General features: G+C 44.5%; 1 protein-coding gene across 2 annotated transcripts in view; it reads left to right on the top strand.

Moving 5' to 3' along the window:
* Positions 1-15,581, top strand: part of TONSL (tonsoku like, DNA repair protein) — a 375,765-nt gene that overhangs the window by 290,420 nt on the left and 69,764 nt on the right. For both annotated transcript variants that reach the window (XM_085604559.1, XM_085604558.1), the window contains exons 18-20: positions 3,529-3,623; positions 6,426-6,582; positions 9,571-9,649. In XM_085604559.1, the coding sequence (XP_085460685.1) occupies positions 3,529-3,623; positions 6,426-6,582; positions 9,571-9,649 (331 nt within the window). The remainder of the gene's footprint in view (positions 1-3,528; positions 3,624-6,425; positions 6,583-9,570; positions 9,650-15,581) is intronic.

Below are 15,581 nucleotides of genomic sequence, written 5' to 3'. Positions count from 1 at the left end.
TCTGAAAGGGAAAAGGAGGGGGGGCGTCACCACATGGTAGTGTACAATAGTGTGGGCAGCCGACCATTTCAAAGGCAGCACTAAAATGTGTACCTCTGCATTCCACAGAACAGCACTTTAGTATGCAAATTCCTTCTTATTAGCGCCAAGAAACTACATGGCTTTGACCACTACTCTTTACACCACTTCCCCAAAAACTCAATAATTGTTCTTCCCCAGCACTGCTGGTTTGGTAGATGGGAAGTGTGAAGGGCGGGGTTGTAGTTTCTATTGCTCAGTTGAAGAAGTTTTTAGACAGGGCTTTTCCTTTTGTGTGTCTTGATTACTGATAAAGGAAGGCTGAAATGACAGCCAGATGCAGGATCTCTTACTTCATTGTGGTATGTTGTGGGTGCTTCAGACTGGAGACATTCCAGTGCAACCTTCCCTGAGAAGTAATACTTTTACACACATTCACTAAAACATACTATCTTTCCCTTTATCCCACCCTTATCATCAGAAGGAAAGGATCATCTCAAGCACAAAGATTTAAAATGCAACCTTCCTGTTTTGTTGTCTGCTTTCATCGGTTTATGGGAAGATGAACCCATATTTATTTTCTGTATTTACCTGGTAGGCGATGATGGTGTGTGTGAACGCTGGGGTCCTCATGGCGTACAGTGCTATTGTAAAACAAGCAATTAATGTTACCTTCTACAGTTTCTGCATGATATTTCAGAAAGCCTCTACAATATTCCTAAAAACCAACCTTGTCTTAAAACTTCTGATTGCCGACTCTCCTTTTTAGGTCGAGCTTCGTGCAGAGCACATGTGCTGCTCTAGGAGATGGCCTTTAGAAATCGGTCAGCTCTTTTCAAGCACTCGTGCTTGTGCTGGCATCCACCTTGCGGGAGTGAGCAGCGGCGCGCAGGGGCCATCTGTTTGACATTAGCGTGGCCGCGCGCGCGTCTGCACTTTTCAAGCACTCGCTCCCTGCCTATCTCACCCTCCCTTGTTTATTATTTATTTCCTCTTACTTGGCTCCCAGCTTGTACCCCTGCGTGCTGCTATTTTACTTTCACTTTTAGCTGATCTTAGGTTGGCGTTCTTTGAACTCTGCATTTTCATAATTTGGTGGGCGTCTTTCCAATGCATGCTGCCATACGAACACATTACTGCCTGCCTCGCTGTTCGTTTCTCGATTTAACCCTTTCCGAAATGAGTGTTTTTTTCTGTTTGGTTGCGGTTGAGCCCAGTTGTGCTTTGGTTAATTTAGTCGTGAACTCGCTTGGTTCGCTTCAAAGTGCAGTCTGCCAGCTGGCTCCATGAATTGATGGTCGCTTCACTCTCCGAGCCTGCTTTTGTTTGCCTTTTGTCAGTGACTCCTATAAAAAGAATGTTCTCTCCTGAATGGCTTGAACATGTCGGCTGCAGGAAGCTGCGGCCTCCGTGACATTTGGTTTTCATTGCGGACTCTGGGCTGTCATCACACCTTCGGAATCCGTTGTGATTCCCACATTCTGCCTTGTGACCCTGCGTGTTTGCTTCCCCGCAGCTCTGAATCTGTTGTGCTACTTTCTCCACAGTACATTTTTTACTTTGTGAGTTTAAATTCTGCTAGAGATGTGCGTTTTTTTTTTTAATGAATTATGCAAACTTTCTTTCCTCCTGGTAAGCCCCTTCGTTATTCGCACTTCGTAACACCCGAGCGCTTCTTGGCATTCCTGTTCAGACTATGGCTGCTTTCGGATATTTCTTTTTGATGTATTAAGTCACGCTTAAACTCCCCCCTCCCTCTCCAAACATCTTAATAGTCATTGCGAGTCCCAGTTTTTAGGTGTGGCTAGAGTAATCTTCAGCTGTTTGCCAATAGGTCTGGCAAAACACTTATAAGGTCCCAAAGGCGAGACCTATTAACTATGCCATTGCTTGTTATACTAAGTGTACCCATGAAACGTAGCAGTTGTACTTCAGTGTGCAAGTATTAAAAATGAAAAAAATAATGAAAAGTTCCAGTACATGCCACTTACTATGTATCAGTAGTGGAATAGACTTTTGACAACTCCACAGTTATGCGGTTGTCTTACAGGCAGTGCATTTAATGTAGCATTTCTTAATGAAAAGTGGAATTTATTCTTCCCCGACGGTGGCAGCTATATTTCTGAAACATTAAGGTAAATGTAATTTACTTTAAAAAATGTATTTTAAAGGCATTATAGAATTTTTTTATTTTTACATAAGATGGTATGAAATTCGACACAGGAGTCCAACCAACCCTTAGTGAATGTAGCAAGTTGCCAGGCCTTGTTTTCTGTTCTGTACAAGGGCTGAAAAGAAAGTGGCATGTGCTGATGAGCATTCCCGGGGATGCCCAAAGTAACTTACACCAAAGGCTTCTGCTGTGAAGGTCACTTAACAAATTGGGCTGGTGAGGAGCCATTTATCCTCACTAGGAGCTGGCCAGGTTCACTGGCTACACTCTGCACGGGCACCTCTTTATAGGCGCCCTTACTAGATGGAATATGCTGTGATGTACTAGGAACACTGAATCTTGAAGGCTAAAGAACGGTTACTTAAAATTCAAGGTTCCATTTTGGTCTGGGATTTAATGAATTGGGGCAGAAAGGGACTTCAAGGTGCACAGGAGTGTGTAGCTGCCTAGGCAGTAGGGGCAGGCTCGGTTAGAGTGTTTGGAGCAGGGCAGTGTGAGAGGGGCACCAGAGGTGGGTTAGAACAGTGGGTGTAAACGGTAGTGTGAATGAGCATGTTCTCTGTTCAATCATTAGAGGCAGTCTCTAGGACGACTCTGGTTCTCTGTGTGCATGTGCAGCCAGTGGTCAGTCGTAAACTAACTGACAGACAAGTGGATTTCCTAGCAGGCTGGGGCCTTCACAGTTTGTAGCCTTTGAAGGAATACAGTGCTTTCTCTTTAGGGTAGTTTTCCTGTGATTTACAGACTAGCTATACGTGGTTACAGTCTTGAAATCAAACAATAAATCATTTTGTTGCCCTTGTATCATTTTTAACTGGATCTTTTGACTTCGATGTGGTTGAACGTACTTTAGACGTATTTAGTAAATGCGTCATTATTTGCCTAAATGAAGGATAGGTTCGGTTTCCCATCACCAAGCTTGTGTGCTGTATGTTGGAGTGGCGCTTTCCACGCTGCCTGCAAATATGACAGATGACCGTTGATGCCCATCAGGTGACACTCATTTTCGGTCAGACCTCATTGTTTGCACATTTCATTGCTTTCAGGTCTCAATCACCTTAAACGGGATGAGAGCTAATGTCCTTGGCTGTAGTAGTGAAGTGTCTGCTGCCACAAGCAAAGGCATCCCTCTTGCAGCGCTAAAGGCGTTTCACTATACAAAACAGAGACTATTGGCTTTGCCAGCACTTGCTTTGGTTGAATTTAGGTGTTGAAGGAGGTGCTTGTTGCCTTGGTTTTTCTGAATGAAGGTGTGAAAGCTGGAGGGGGCGGGGGGAGGGGTGTCATGTTTACACTGCTGATTCACTTTTTTATTTGTCTGTTTTCTCTCTCCACAGCACTCGGTCACAGCTGTCAACCCTGCAGCCCCTCCACCACTTAGAGTCCGGGTTAGAGTTCAAGATAACATTTTCCTCATTCCTGTGCCCCACAGGTAATAGCTATGCCCACACCGGCTACCAATTTGTGGTGTTCAGGGGTATATGTTTCTGCCCTCTCTTTATGCTCTGCTGTTAATAGTAGCAGCTTTGACTAAAAGGGAAAATATGGCCATCATAGCAGGTAATTCATAGGGGAGATTAATGTTGTTATATTTTGTATCATCTGTGTAGCAGCACCAGGTGGCCAGATTTGAGCAAGTAGTTTAATTGGGCATGGTTGCGGGACTACAAATCACACCTTTACCCCCATCATCCCAACCTCTCTTGTCCCCCAAACCTCCCTCTCAACCCCCAACACATTTGTGGAAGTTCTTTTTCAAAGGATTGAACTGAAGCATGTGTAATAATAATTCCTATTTGTAAAGCGCGATCATATCACCCCCATAAGGGTTTCAAGGCACTGGGGGGTCGTTGGGGCGATGAAGCGAGCATGATGCTGAACTGCCGCCGGTGCCTGGGATCGAACCATGAACCCCCTTCCCGATCCAGCCGCCCTGGTCGCTACGTCACACCTCTATATGCAGCCCAAAGTGTGGCATATCTCTAGTATTAAGCAGCCTAAAAGCATCAGGCAGTGGGGTGTGGCGCTCACCACGGCAGAGAATAGTGGTAAGTTCAAACTTCTCTCTGAATGATGGTGAGGTCAAATCCATCTTGGACTGAGTGAAAACCAACGTATCCGTGAATTAGCCTATAATTGCAAAATGTGAATGTGTTAAATTTGATATTGTGCAACATTGCCAGAAAACAATCAAGTTTTAAGGAGCAGGATACCAAACAAATAGCGCCATGCTGGAGGACAAATATAAAACTGCAAACAGCATAAAATGACCAAAATTGTTTTTTTAAAAACCTCATTATCCTAAATCAACTCTTACGGGTGGTACAGCAAGTTAAAGTCCTAAGCAACTTCACAGTATAGAGGAAATTAATCAGCCCAAAAAGAAGATGCTTTCCTCAATTTTTTATTTTAAATTGAAAACTTTGGAAACTAGATTAAAGAAATTGATCATTAATTGTGGTGGCTGACGAACCACCTAAACGAATGAACACTACCCGTATCAGGTTGATCCCGCAAAGTCACCTGAGCTCAACCACCTGGTAGCAATGGAACAGAGCAGACAGGCTTAGCTAAGACGATCTGTACATCATTTATGCAGTATGGAGACCGCAATAAATTCAAAATGTAAAACAATAAAAATATGCAAAAGCACAAAGCGCCAATAATTGTCAATGGTTACGATTGACCAGAACTTAGACACAAATTTGAGGCTGACTGTGATGGACCGCAGGCTAGATACACCTACCAGGTTCCTCCTGGTCAAAGATTTTACCCTCTGATTTAGTCTGTCAAGTTGTAATCCACCACAGGAGTACTCTTCTGAAGCCACCCAAGGACCTCAGGGTGGCACTTCAAATCTCTAAGGGTGTCAGGCACACACCGACAGAATGATCCAGTCCAGGTCCAATTGCCGTTGGTCACCTGGGTACCTCCTGGAAAGGCCTTTTTCAGCCAACTGACCCATGCCACTTCTTTGTCCTGATTACAAGAGGGATCAGGTCCAGTACCTCAGCGCTCCTCATAGGTCACGGACAGCAGGTCCTGTCCTCTTCTGATCCACTGTACATCTAAAAAGTGTTCTGAAGTGGGTGCCGGAGATGCCACATTTATTCCTGGCACGAGCTGTGTGTGTGGTGACTCTTGTCCCCTCCTGACCAGTGGGGTAAAACGTTCCTGGGATCAGCACTACCCACATTTTGAAGTAGGTTCTGTTTGCTTTACTGCAAACAGGCCCAAAATACAACGTGTTAGGACATTTTCAAGATGGGCATAGTCTTCCTCCACACTAAACGTGGGCTCTAAGGGCTGCTTGTATTCGTGGGGAGCATCCTATGATAATCCTAGTGTCCTCCCCATATCTAACGCTAAAATCCAGTTAGATATAGGTACGCTATCCACAACAAACCTAGCGGCAAAAGTCTGGTAGAACAAAAACAGGGTCCTCCAGCAACCAGACAGTGGATACACAAGCATTCTCTTTGTATCCTTTTCTCCTTGTTTCAAGTGTACCACTAGTGTTCTAGCTAAACCCAGCAGTGGCAATCACAAATTGACATTCAAGCTAGATTTGATACCATAGTGCCAAAATCTCCAAACCAACCCCCCTGCATATTCTGTGGGGTTTAGAGGAGTCACCTCTGCCGATTCAGGTCAACCTTTGTTTGCTCCAGGGTGGCATTTCACACCTTTTTCACCTTTATTTAAGGATGAGCAGAGGCTGAGAGCTGACAGAAGCTTATGCCAATTAGCCTTCTGACTGTTCTGGCAGGTACAGGGTAACTTTCTACAAGTTACTTTTCCTTAACATTTATTACAAATCTGACTTTATCATTCAATTGGATTTTTAATAGCTATTAAAAATTGTGGTTTAGTTATTACTAGCTGGCTCCATTCCAAAGATACAATATTAGTATTTAATATCACTCCCTAGTGTTGATCCGTGGGCCAGACTTCCTGCAGTTAAAATAGCAGTGCAGTTGATTTAACAGTTCTCTACATGAAGACTTTAAAAGAATTTGTTATGTGCTTTTTCAGAGAATCCTGACTGTGTTGTAGGAATTGAAGTCCTGCATATTAAAAATATAGATTTTTTTACTGATCTCAGATCAGAAGTTTGGAAAACTGCGTCGACAGACAAAGCTGGGAATACTTGTGTGATTTCCCATTTTCTATTATTTTCACCGCACTGAATTAAAAATTGAATGAACTCAGCTGTTTGTTCCTTCATATTCAGTGGGAGCGAGACCCGTCCGGTGTCCTGGCTGGAGGAGCAGGCCTCAAAACGTTACTACCAGATGTGTGGGCTGCTGCCAAGGCTGACCCTGAAGAAAGAAGGGGCATTACTGGCATCTCAGGATTTGATATTGCATGTACTGCAAAGTAACGAGGAGGTGGGTGCATCTGTATTCATCCATGTATGGCCTGACACTAGTCAGAATTTCAGACCCATATTTGTTCGTCCAAACCTTTCCTACCAGGTGTGTATGTTTTTCCGCCGCCTTGTGTGCTGCATCTCTGTCCTATAATCTATGTTTCAAATATGATCTTGAGTGTGCCCCTCTGAATTCTTATTGATGTATTACTATTTGTTTGTTTTATACAACTCTTTTTATTGAGAGCAGTGGTGCGGATATAGAAATCAAGACGTAGAGACAAAAAGAAAAACTCTTACAGATATCAAACATGCGTTTGGGATGGCAGAATAATCAGTTACAATTATACGTAATTCCGAATCACCCTAAGCAGCCGACATAGCTTCATCTAGGGTGGGGAGGGAGGGGAGACACGGGGGAGCACAAATACCTCCATGATATTCATTCCATTTTGCCTATATTTGAGACCATTTCTTTGGACAACCCCTAGACACTTAGACTGTTTTTTCCCTAAACATACACCAGTCCATGTCCTTTTTCCATAACGCCAGTGTAGGGGCCTCACTCGCACCCCATAGTCTGGCTATATTACGTTTCGCTATCATGAACCCCAAGGTTGCCCACAGTTTCTCTTTGCTGCCCTCCAGGTCTAATTCTTGGCCCAGCACCTCCGTCATGCTTCTGAACACATTTGTCCAGTACTTGGGAATGATCTGACATTCCCACAAAATGTGGAAGAACGTTCCCTCCCCTCCACATTCACCTGTCCACTTCTCTCGCAGTTGTACCAGGGCATCTATGGCGTGCTTAATTAATTTGCGGTACGTGAGGGATATCGACTTATTGGCCATATAGCGTCCAGGAGCCTGTCTTCCAGCGGTGTTGCTTCGGGTAGGGTTTCCCCTTTAGGGATATGTGCATACAGGGCGTGTCTCATTTGACAGTATCGAAATATTTCTGAGTCCACCATATCACATTCTTGCTGCAATGGAGAGAACTCAATTACTTTACCCCCTTTCCACTTGTCTCCCACTTTTGACAGTCCGATCAGGTCCCACATATCAAAGCCCCTGGAGTGTCTGAGGGTGCCCAATAAATACGAGTCCCACAGTGGGGTGGCTTGCGTGAATCTCTTGTCCCACCCAAGACTCTTGTGGGCTGTATGCCAGATGTGGACTGAAAGTGCAGTCGGCCCCGTGAGCTGCAATGTAGCTGTTCGGGAATAGAGCACCCTTGTGTAAGACCCTCCCGGTAACAGACACCAATCCATTAGATATCCAGGGTCATTATGAGAACGGTATATACCGTGATTCATTACGGCCAATTGCCCTGCCCAGTAGTATCTTTTGATATCTGGGAGCCCTATTGCCCCATCATACCAGACCGCACCCATTTGGGAAGCGATATACAAGATGTACCCCTATCCCACAATAGGGCTCTCTGTTCACCTTCAATTGCCTCGTAATAGGAAGCCGGGGCGGGCGAATTATGTAGAATATATGAAAAGCGAGGCATGGACATCATTTTGAAAAGAGCCGCCCTGCTCAGCAGGGTGAGCGGAAGAGTCTTCCAGTGTTCTACATTACTCCCTAGCCGCCTAAATGGTGGCAAAATGTTACGCTCGTAATACTGCTTAGGATCTCCCGTGATGTATATACCAAGATACTTAAAGCCATCGACTGCCTCCATCACACTACACCCCCAGAGCAGATGCTGGAACCTCCCTCTAAGCACATAGGTCACGGATTTGGCCCAGTTGATGGTATAAACAGAATATCTGCCAACGGTGACAAAAATGTCCAGGACTGATGATCGAGGCCCGCGGCAACACCAGGTACAAGAGGATATCGTCTGCATTCAGGGAGATACGTTCCTCCCAGTCTTCCGACCATTTCAGGCCCGCAGTACTGGGTCCCTACAAATCCAGCTCGCTAGCGGTTCAAGCGCCAAGCCAAAAGGCAGCGGAGACAGGGGGCAGCCCTGCCTCGTCCCTCTTCCGAGGGTGAAGGTAACCTACTTCCTATTATTCACCACCACTTGCGCCAATGGTTCCGAATATAGGAGTTTCAGCCATTCAATATATCCAGGTCCAAACCCTGTCTTCTCCAACACCACAAAGATGGGGTCAGTCGATCGTATCAAACGCCATGGCAGCATCCAAGGACACCACCATCGTGTCTTCCCTCAGCGTGTCCACCCTCCCAAGAACCCCGTTGAGTTCTTCGTCAACTCCAAGTGAAATTTAAGACTTATGCGTGGCTTCTCGACATGTGACCATTTCCATTACTACACACTTTCATGTACTCTTCGATCCTACCACTTTCACTACGTCTGCTTGAATTTTGGAAGAAATTAGCTGGTGGAAGAACATTTTTGAACGAGCATGATGGACTACAGAAGAATGAAAGTTAGAAATTGATTTATTTGGAGGTTCAGCATAGAAACAAAATCAAATACAAAATACATCCACATCTGAATTCAGTAGAATTATAAATTACAATTGTGAATTTAATACAGCTGATAAAATTATAGATGCATTACTCACAAAATCTAATCTTCACCCCAGATAAAGCCACCCAAGAAGGAGACGCGATACAAAATAAGAGAAATAGTTTAATGCCAAATGGAAATGGAAATGGTCACATTTCGAGAAGCCACGCATAAGTCTTAAATTTCACTTGTTGGCTCTTCAGCAGCTAAGACAGGCAATTCAGTGCTTATGAGCTCTCCTCTCTATGTCCAGCCTAAAAACCACGTGGCCAGCAGTGTTCTGCAGTTGTAATCAACACAAAAGATTTTCTGGCAGTTTTGGATGAGTGATGGCAGTGTGGTCATTCTCTTGCATGGCCATGACGAGGCCTTTCCACTCTCCACTGCAACGTTCTGTAATCTGTTGGTCTGTGTTTGAAGGCTAAATGTGCCTACTCTTCTTCTCTAGAAGAGTTTACAGAGAGCTGTTCACAACTCCCTCTAAGGACGAAGACTTACATTGCTCTGTTGTTTTAGGTGCTGGCTGAGGTCCATTCCTGGGACCTTCCCCCTCTCACTGATCGTTACAAGAAGGCCTGTCTGAGCTTGGATGTTGGTAAGTACTTATGAAGCATTTGAAAAAAAAAACATTTAGGTTTTAGAAGGCTAAAAATATTGGCAGATTTTTCTTATAACAGATTGCAGTGTGATGCCATGCACATACCACAGATCTCTGCAGTGCCACTCGCTGATGCTTGTCGGTGGGTGGGTAAGAGACTGGATGTTAATGCAGGTAATGCTAGTCTATGCTGTTAGGTCAACAAACCTGTCAGTTCTCCTTCATTGCCACCTCCACATACTGTGATTGAAAAGGCCCTGTCTGTAGGAAACTGGACTTTTGTTGCAGTTGTACCCCCACTTGTTGCCCAATAAGAACTACTAGGTGCTGGTTTTCGACTCTGACAGTGCACCGAAGCCTGCCAACCAAGCTCCAATGACGGTGCTCTTTCCCTAAAACAAAGTAAACTGGTCTAATTGTAAAACAATTGGCACACGCTTTGGCACCCCCTAAGTCCATAGTAAGCGGTACCTCTGGTACCTAGGGCATGAGTTCCAAAGAGGGTCCCTAATGGCTGCAGCATATATTACGCCACCCTAAGGGATCCCCATACAAATTGCATGCAGCTGGTCTTTGCAGACTGCACGTCATGGGGTAAACTATGAGTGAAAACACAACATGGCACACTCACTGTATGCTATTCAGAGCCAGTGCATGGAATATATCTAAGTCACTCCTACATCAGGCCAGGTGCATTTATATTACATGTATGGGCATATCTGCATGAGCAGATATGCCCCTGTTCTGTCTAGTTCAATTGCTAGATGGTACAAGTGAACAGGGACGCCATCTTGGGAATATGTACTGGGCACTGGGCATTACGAGTTACCCAGCTACATAATGGCTTCACTGAAACCTATGGTGTTTGGTATCAAACACTTCGTCTTGACAAATCCATACTGATGCCAGGATTTGATTTGCCCTGACATGCACCCAGGGTGCACCTTAGAGGTGCCCCTAAACCCTACTATTCTTCTATTATGCTGGCTGACTGGTTTCGACCAGCCTACCACCACAGGCCGGTTTCTGTCTCCCTGTAGGCGAGAGCTCGCGCTCTGTGAGGGCAGAAATAAAGACTACTCTGGAGGAAGGTATTCACACATCCTCCAACAGGATGGCTAGCAAATCTACATACCAAGGCCAGGAACTTCAAAGCCCTTGCCATCTTTAATATGCAAACCCGGCTTCCCTTAGATGTGGCGGATGCCACCTTCTGCCCTGAGGCTCATTTGGCACCAGGACAGGTGGGAAATTAGATATGCTAGTGGGTGTGTTGCACTACCAGACTAGTCACACCCATAAGGTGGGGTGCCTGATGTGCTCAACGAAGAAAGGGTTCCACAGTTTTGTTTTTGGTGGAATTAGGAAGTGGTCATATGGGGGTGTAGTGCCCCAAGGGAAAGTGGCCCATTGGCTACTACCCAACACTCCCCTTAACGCTCCTAAATGGAGTATTTAGCTGGCTGTCTGGCACCAGGAACTCCGATTTGATTGCTTTAAAGAAGAAGAAAGACAAAGAAGAGTTCAAGACGTGAGAACTGTGCACTGGCTGTGGACTTTTGGCGCTAGACCCTGCCTGCTCCTGTCCCGACAATCGCAGAGAACCTGACTTGTCCTGCAGCTGTGCATCCTCCAAAAGCCTCGGAGGGCTGCCAGCACTTAGTCACCCAGCCAGCATCTCCCTTGAAGTGAAGGAGCCACTTTCCTGCAACCTGCATGCACCAACTGCGATGACTGGCTCACCGACCAGCTGACCACCAGGACCCCCGACACAGCAGCTACCCCGATAGAGGACAAGGTGCTCCAGGAGGTCAAATCCATCTGCCCAACCCCCATGTTTGGAGTCGCCAGGATTCTCCGGAGTCGTCCTGCACCAATACTCAGGGTACTGAATCCCTTGCGGCAACCAAGGCTTGTTCAGTGTTCATCCCGGACATCAATACCGGCAAGACCGACTCCAGCAACAGAGAAGCCATTACCAAGAGTGGCCCTGCTGTCCTGGTTTTGTCCCCCTCTGAAGGTCTGACCAAGAACCATAAGCGCCTTCGACGCACGGAAATAGCGAACCATAACCATATGCATCCAAGCTCCCCGGCCCAATGAGCACCGACTGCCCCCCACCCCCTGCTCCGAGGACCCTCATAAACCGAGCCCCCCTATTGGGAGCTCCCGGAGTTGTCCTCAAGTCCCCCTCTGCAGCCTGTTTCTAGGTGGTCCCCCTGCGATACCAACATTGTAGCATGCAAGGCTACTAAACCGTCTAGCATCTCTGCACCCGTGTACTCCAGGGTAGATAAACTTGAACTGCTGGTGGACCTTGGGACCTTGACCCTCTAGCACCTTAAGTCCTAAAGGAGGCCCCTGAAATATGATTGCAAGTACCTGTATGCAGTATGTCTCTTTCTCCAAAGGAATGCATTTCTGCGTAAAAGGGCATTTGTGTGACATCTTGGCTTACCTGTAAATATTGATGACTTGAAAAGTACTTACCTAATCTTGAATATCTCGGTGTCTAAAATAATATTAAAATCTGTATATGATTTTTCTGAAATCGGTGTTGGGTTTCTTCTTGATAGTGTCCCCTTTATTGACTCTCCTTGTTCAACAAATTCTTAACACTACCCTCTGATAAGCCCACACTACCACAAAAGAGAGCATTTGGGATTATTAATGTAACCCCTGTAAACCAATAAGGGTCGCCTGTACTATCTGTGTATAATACCCCTAAATTGGGTACACTACATAAATAGCCAACTTCCTACATTGTATCTACCTTGTATATGACATTTTCCTCTTTTTACTTTACTGTCTCTCACTCCTGATGGAGTCAAGGTGCAACAGGTCTGAAACTAGTTAAGACCGTCATTATCTAGGTGTTTCCCTATGCTCTGTTTTTTTCATTTCCTACTGCAGTTGTTCTTTAATACACCTTTCCTGAGAGTACTGAGATGCTAAGGGATAAAATTAACAACATTTATAACTTTTGATTTCGATAAAACAAAATCAGTTTCTCTTGGGACACTTCCTTTACTTTTTAATGGGCAAATCACAGGTTTTCATAGTTGACCTTTAGTCCACCATGGTTTTTAACCATGTTTTTAGCACCATGTTTCACTGAATGATGGATCAAAAGACTTTTGACACTTAACTAGGACCCTTTGTTTCTTGAACAGGATTTATAAATGAGATAGGCCTTGCAGGAAATATAATTGCTTAAAACATCTCGCCATATCTACTCTCTGAAGGTGTCTATCAATGTTTTGTACGCAAGTTCTTTAGCTGGTTATGGATTTGCATTCTCACATCTAGTGCCACTCGCTACAAGATTATGCAGCTCTATTAAAAAATGGAACCACTTAACAAATTAGGAAACCTTCAATCTCCATAAGCAAATGAGAGTTTAGTGAGATCAGGATGTGATAATTAAAGGTCTGGTCTCAGTAACTGTCAAAAATTGTTTTTTTAAAGATATGTATATATGTTGTATTTGTATCGAGCGAACCTAGCTTAAAGATAGTGGAGTGCTACACATATTAACAAAAAATAGTCCCCAGCACATGCTATTCAAGTCGTTCATATGTATGCCACAATAAGGGAACACAATAAAACAGTCCTCCTTGATATTTCTTTTTCTTTCGTGTCTTTATTTTCTGTTTTCTTTTTTTATGTTGAATACTTGGCCAACACGTGTTTCGTTACCTGGTGGGCACAATGTCCCGGTACTTTTTCAAGTCTCAATCTTTTAATTGTATCTCTTCTCCTTTGGTGTTAATTCCGTCCCAACGGTATTCATATACAATTAGTAGTGAAGCTCCTATGGGCCCATTAGCCGATAAGCACTTGCCCCGACCTGTCCCCGTGTATTACCTCTAAGCTGTTTTCCGTGTGTGTGGTACACATATGGAATACAACAGAGAGGGAATACACGTCTCTCTTCTTGCGGTTAAGAAACAAGACTGTCAGAGTTCCCTGTATTGGAGGGAAGGTCTGGGCAAGAACTTATCGGCTAATGGGGCCATAGGAGCTTCACTACGCTCGTCTAAGACAGTCTCTTCGGTGCCGACTCTTGAAACCTCGTGACTACCCGTACTCCAGGAAGACTGTTATATATAAAATTTGATTGGTGGAGAACATACAGATGCCTGATTTACCCTACTTGGAAACAATTGTATATGAATACTGTTGGGATGGAATTAACACCAAAGGAGAAGCGATACAATTAAAAGATTGAGCCTTGAAAAAGTAGCGGGACAGTGTGCCTACCAGGTGACGAAACACGTGTTGGCCAAGTATACACCATAAAGAAAGAAAGAAAACAGAAAATAAAGACACAAAAGAAAAACAAATATCAAAGAGGGCTGTTTTATTTTGTACGCTTATTGTAACATACATATGAACGATTTGAATAGCCTGTGCTGGGGACCATTTTCTGTCAATTTCTGGAGACCTAGGCCACACACAAGGGAGTAAGGTGGTTCTCCCTAGCTTACAGCACAGATTGTGATATTGAGATGGGGCTTATCAGGTTGTGGATTTTCCCAGGGGCGCCAATTCCCTATCTAAACACCACCAACTTTCAGTGAAATGCTGCACATATTGAAAGGCAACGATGCAGTCAGCAAGTGATTGGAGAGGTAGCTGGTTGTGGTCTGTTAAAGCACAGTGATGGAGTTCTTCAAACAGATGCATTTTCAACACTTTCCTGAACTGGACCAGGTTTGTTTCTGATGGATACAGGGATGTTGTTCCAAATCCTTGGTGCATAGATGGAAAAAGCCTATTGCCTTGATTTATTTTTCGATTTTAATTTTTTGTTGTGATCTTTATAACTCCAATATGATGATATCCAGGCTTCAGGTGTGCTGAGAACCCGCAAAAAGGTGAATATTTTAGCCAGAGGGGCAGGAGTGCAGGTCCTAATGGCTTGGCAAGCGATGCAGCTGATTTTGAAGCTGATGATGGCTGCCAAGGGTAGCCGATATATCCACCCTATCTGCCCAATCAGGGTTGTGCCTCAGGAAGAGTGCTGAGAGTATTAAGATGAAGCGTAGTCGCCTGGGATGCAGTCTTCTTTGCATTGAGCACCAGTGGAAGCTTGGATTGAGCTCAATATGGCCTTCCAAGTGCATACAACCCTGCAATTCCTCTGATCTGAAAGCAGTGTCTCCTTCGAATTCCTCAACCAACAAAGGCATGTTTGGCTGTAGAGCTCCGGATTATAGGGACATCTGTTCTAGAACTAACTATCTGATCACAAGGGGGGAGAGGATTGTTTGTTAATTAGAGATGAATCTTATGGGTACTTAGGGCTGGTTCTGCTAGATTATTGTGTCGTTGACATTTGTTTTGCTCACAAGCTGTTGTTTGTGTGGCTTTGCAGCACTTTCAGTAATCGAAGTGTGACCCTCCAAATGGTGCTAGTTTCCCTCACAGGCAGAAGTTTAATTTAGCTTGTGGAAGTCTGTTGTCATGGATGGGTGCCAGCCTCTTGTTCAGAGGTGATGAGACTGGAGAACTATATCAAATTTGTTTTTGCATCTTTTCCGTCGGAAGGCTTTGTGATGAAAATGAACAAACAAGTGATGTTTTTGTGTGTTGTGGTGAAGCTTGTTCTTTCAACAAACTAATGCACACTAAGCATTAACGTTGTGCTAATACGCAATGAGGTGTGTTCTACTAACCTGCTAATTTGTGTTTAAAACATTAATAGAAAGTAATAATTGGAACAGGAAGTAGTTCAGAAATAGCAGTCAAGCTTCATTGAGTCGCCTTGCTTGCAGGACTGAAGGCAGAATGCATGTATATCTCTCTTCTTTTCAAACCTAGAAGGCACGCTAGGCGCTTCGACTGATACCTATTGTTGCTTTGGCTGCTACTGAAAGTTGCTCCGGCTTCTGTTCAGATAGAGGTGTGATGTCTGTCCGTGTTT

Source organism: Triturus cristatus, chromosome 5_1, assembly GCF_964204655.1.
Source record: "Triturus cristatus chromosome 5_1, aTriCri1.1, whole genome shotgun sequence".
Taxonomy (NCBI): Eukaryota; Metazoa; Chordata; class Amphibia; order Caudata; family Salamandridae; genus Triturus; species Triturus cristatus.
Note: the sequence above shows the minus strand (reverse complement) of the source record. Positions and strands in the feature narration are given on the sequence as shown.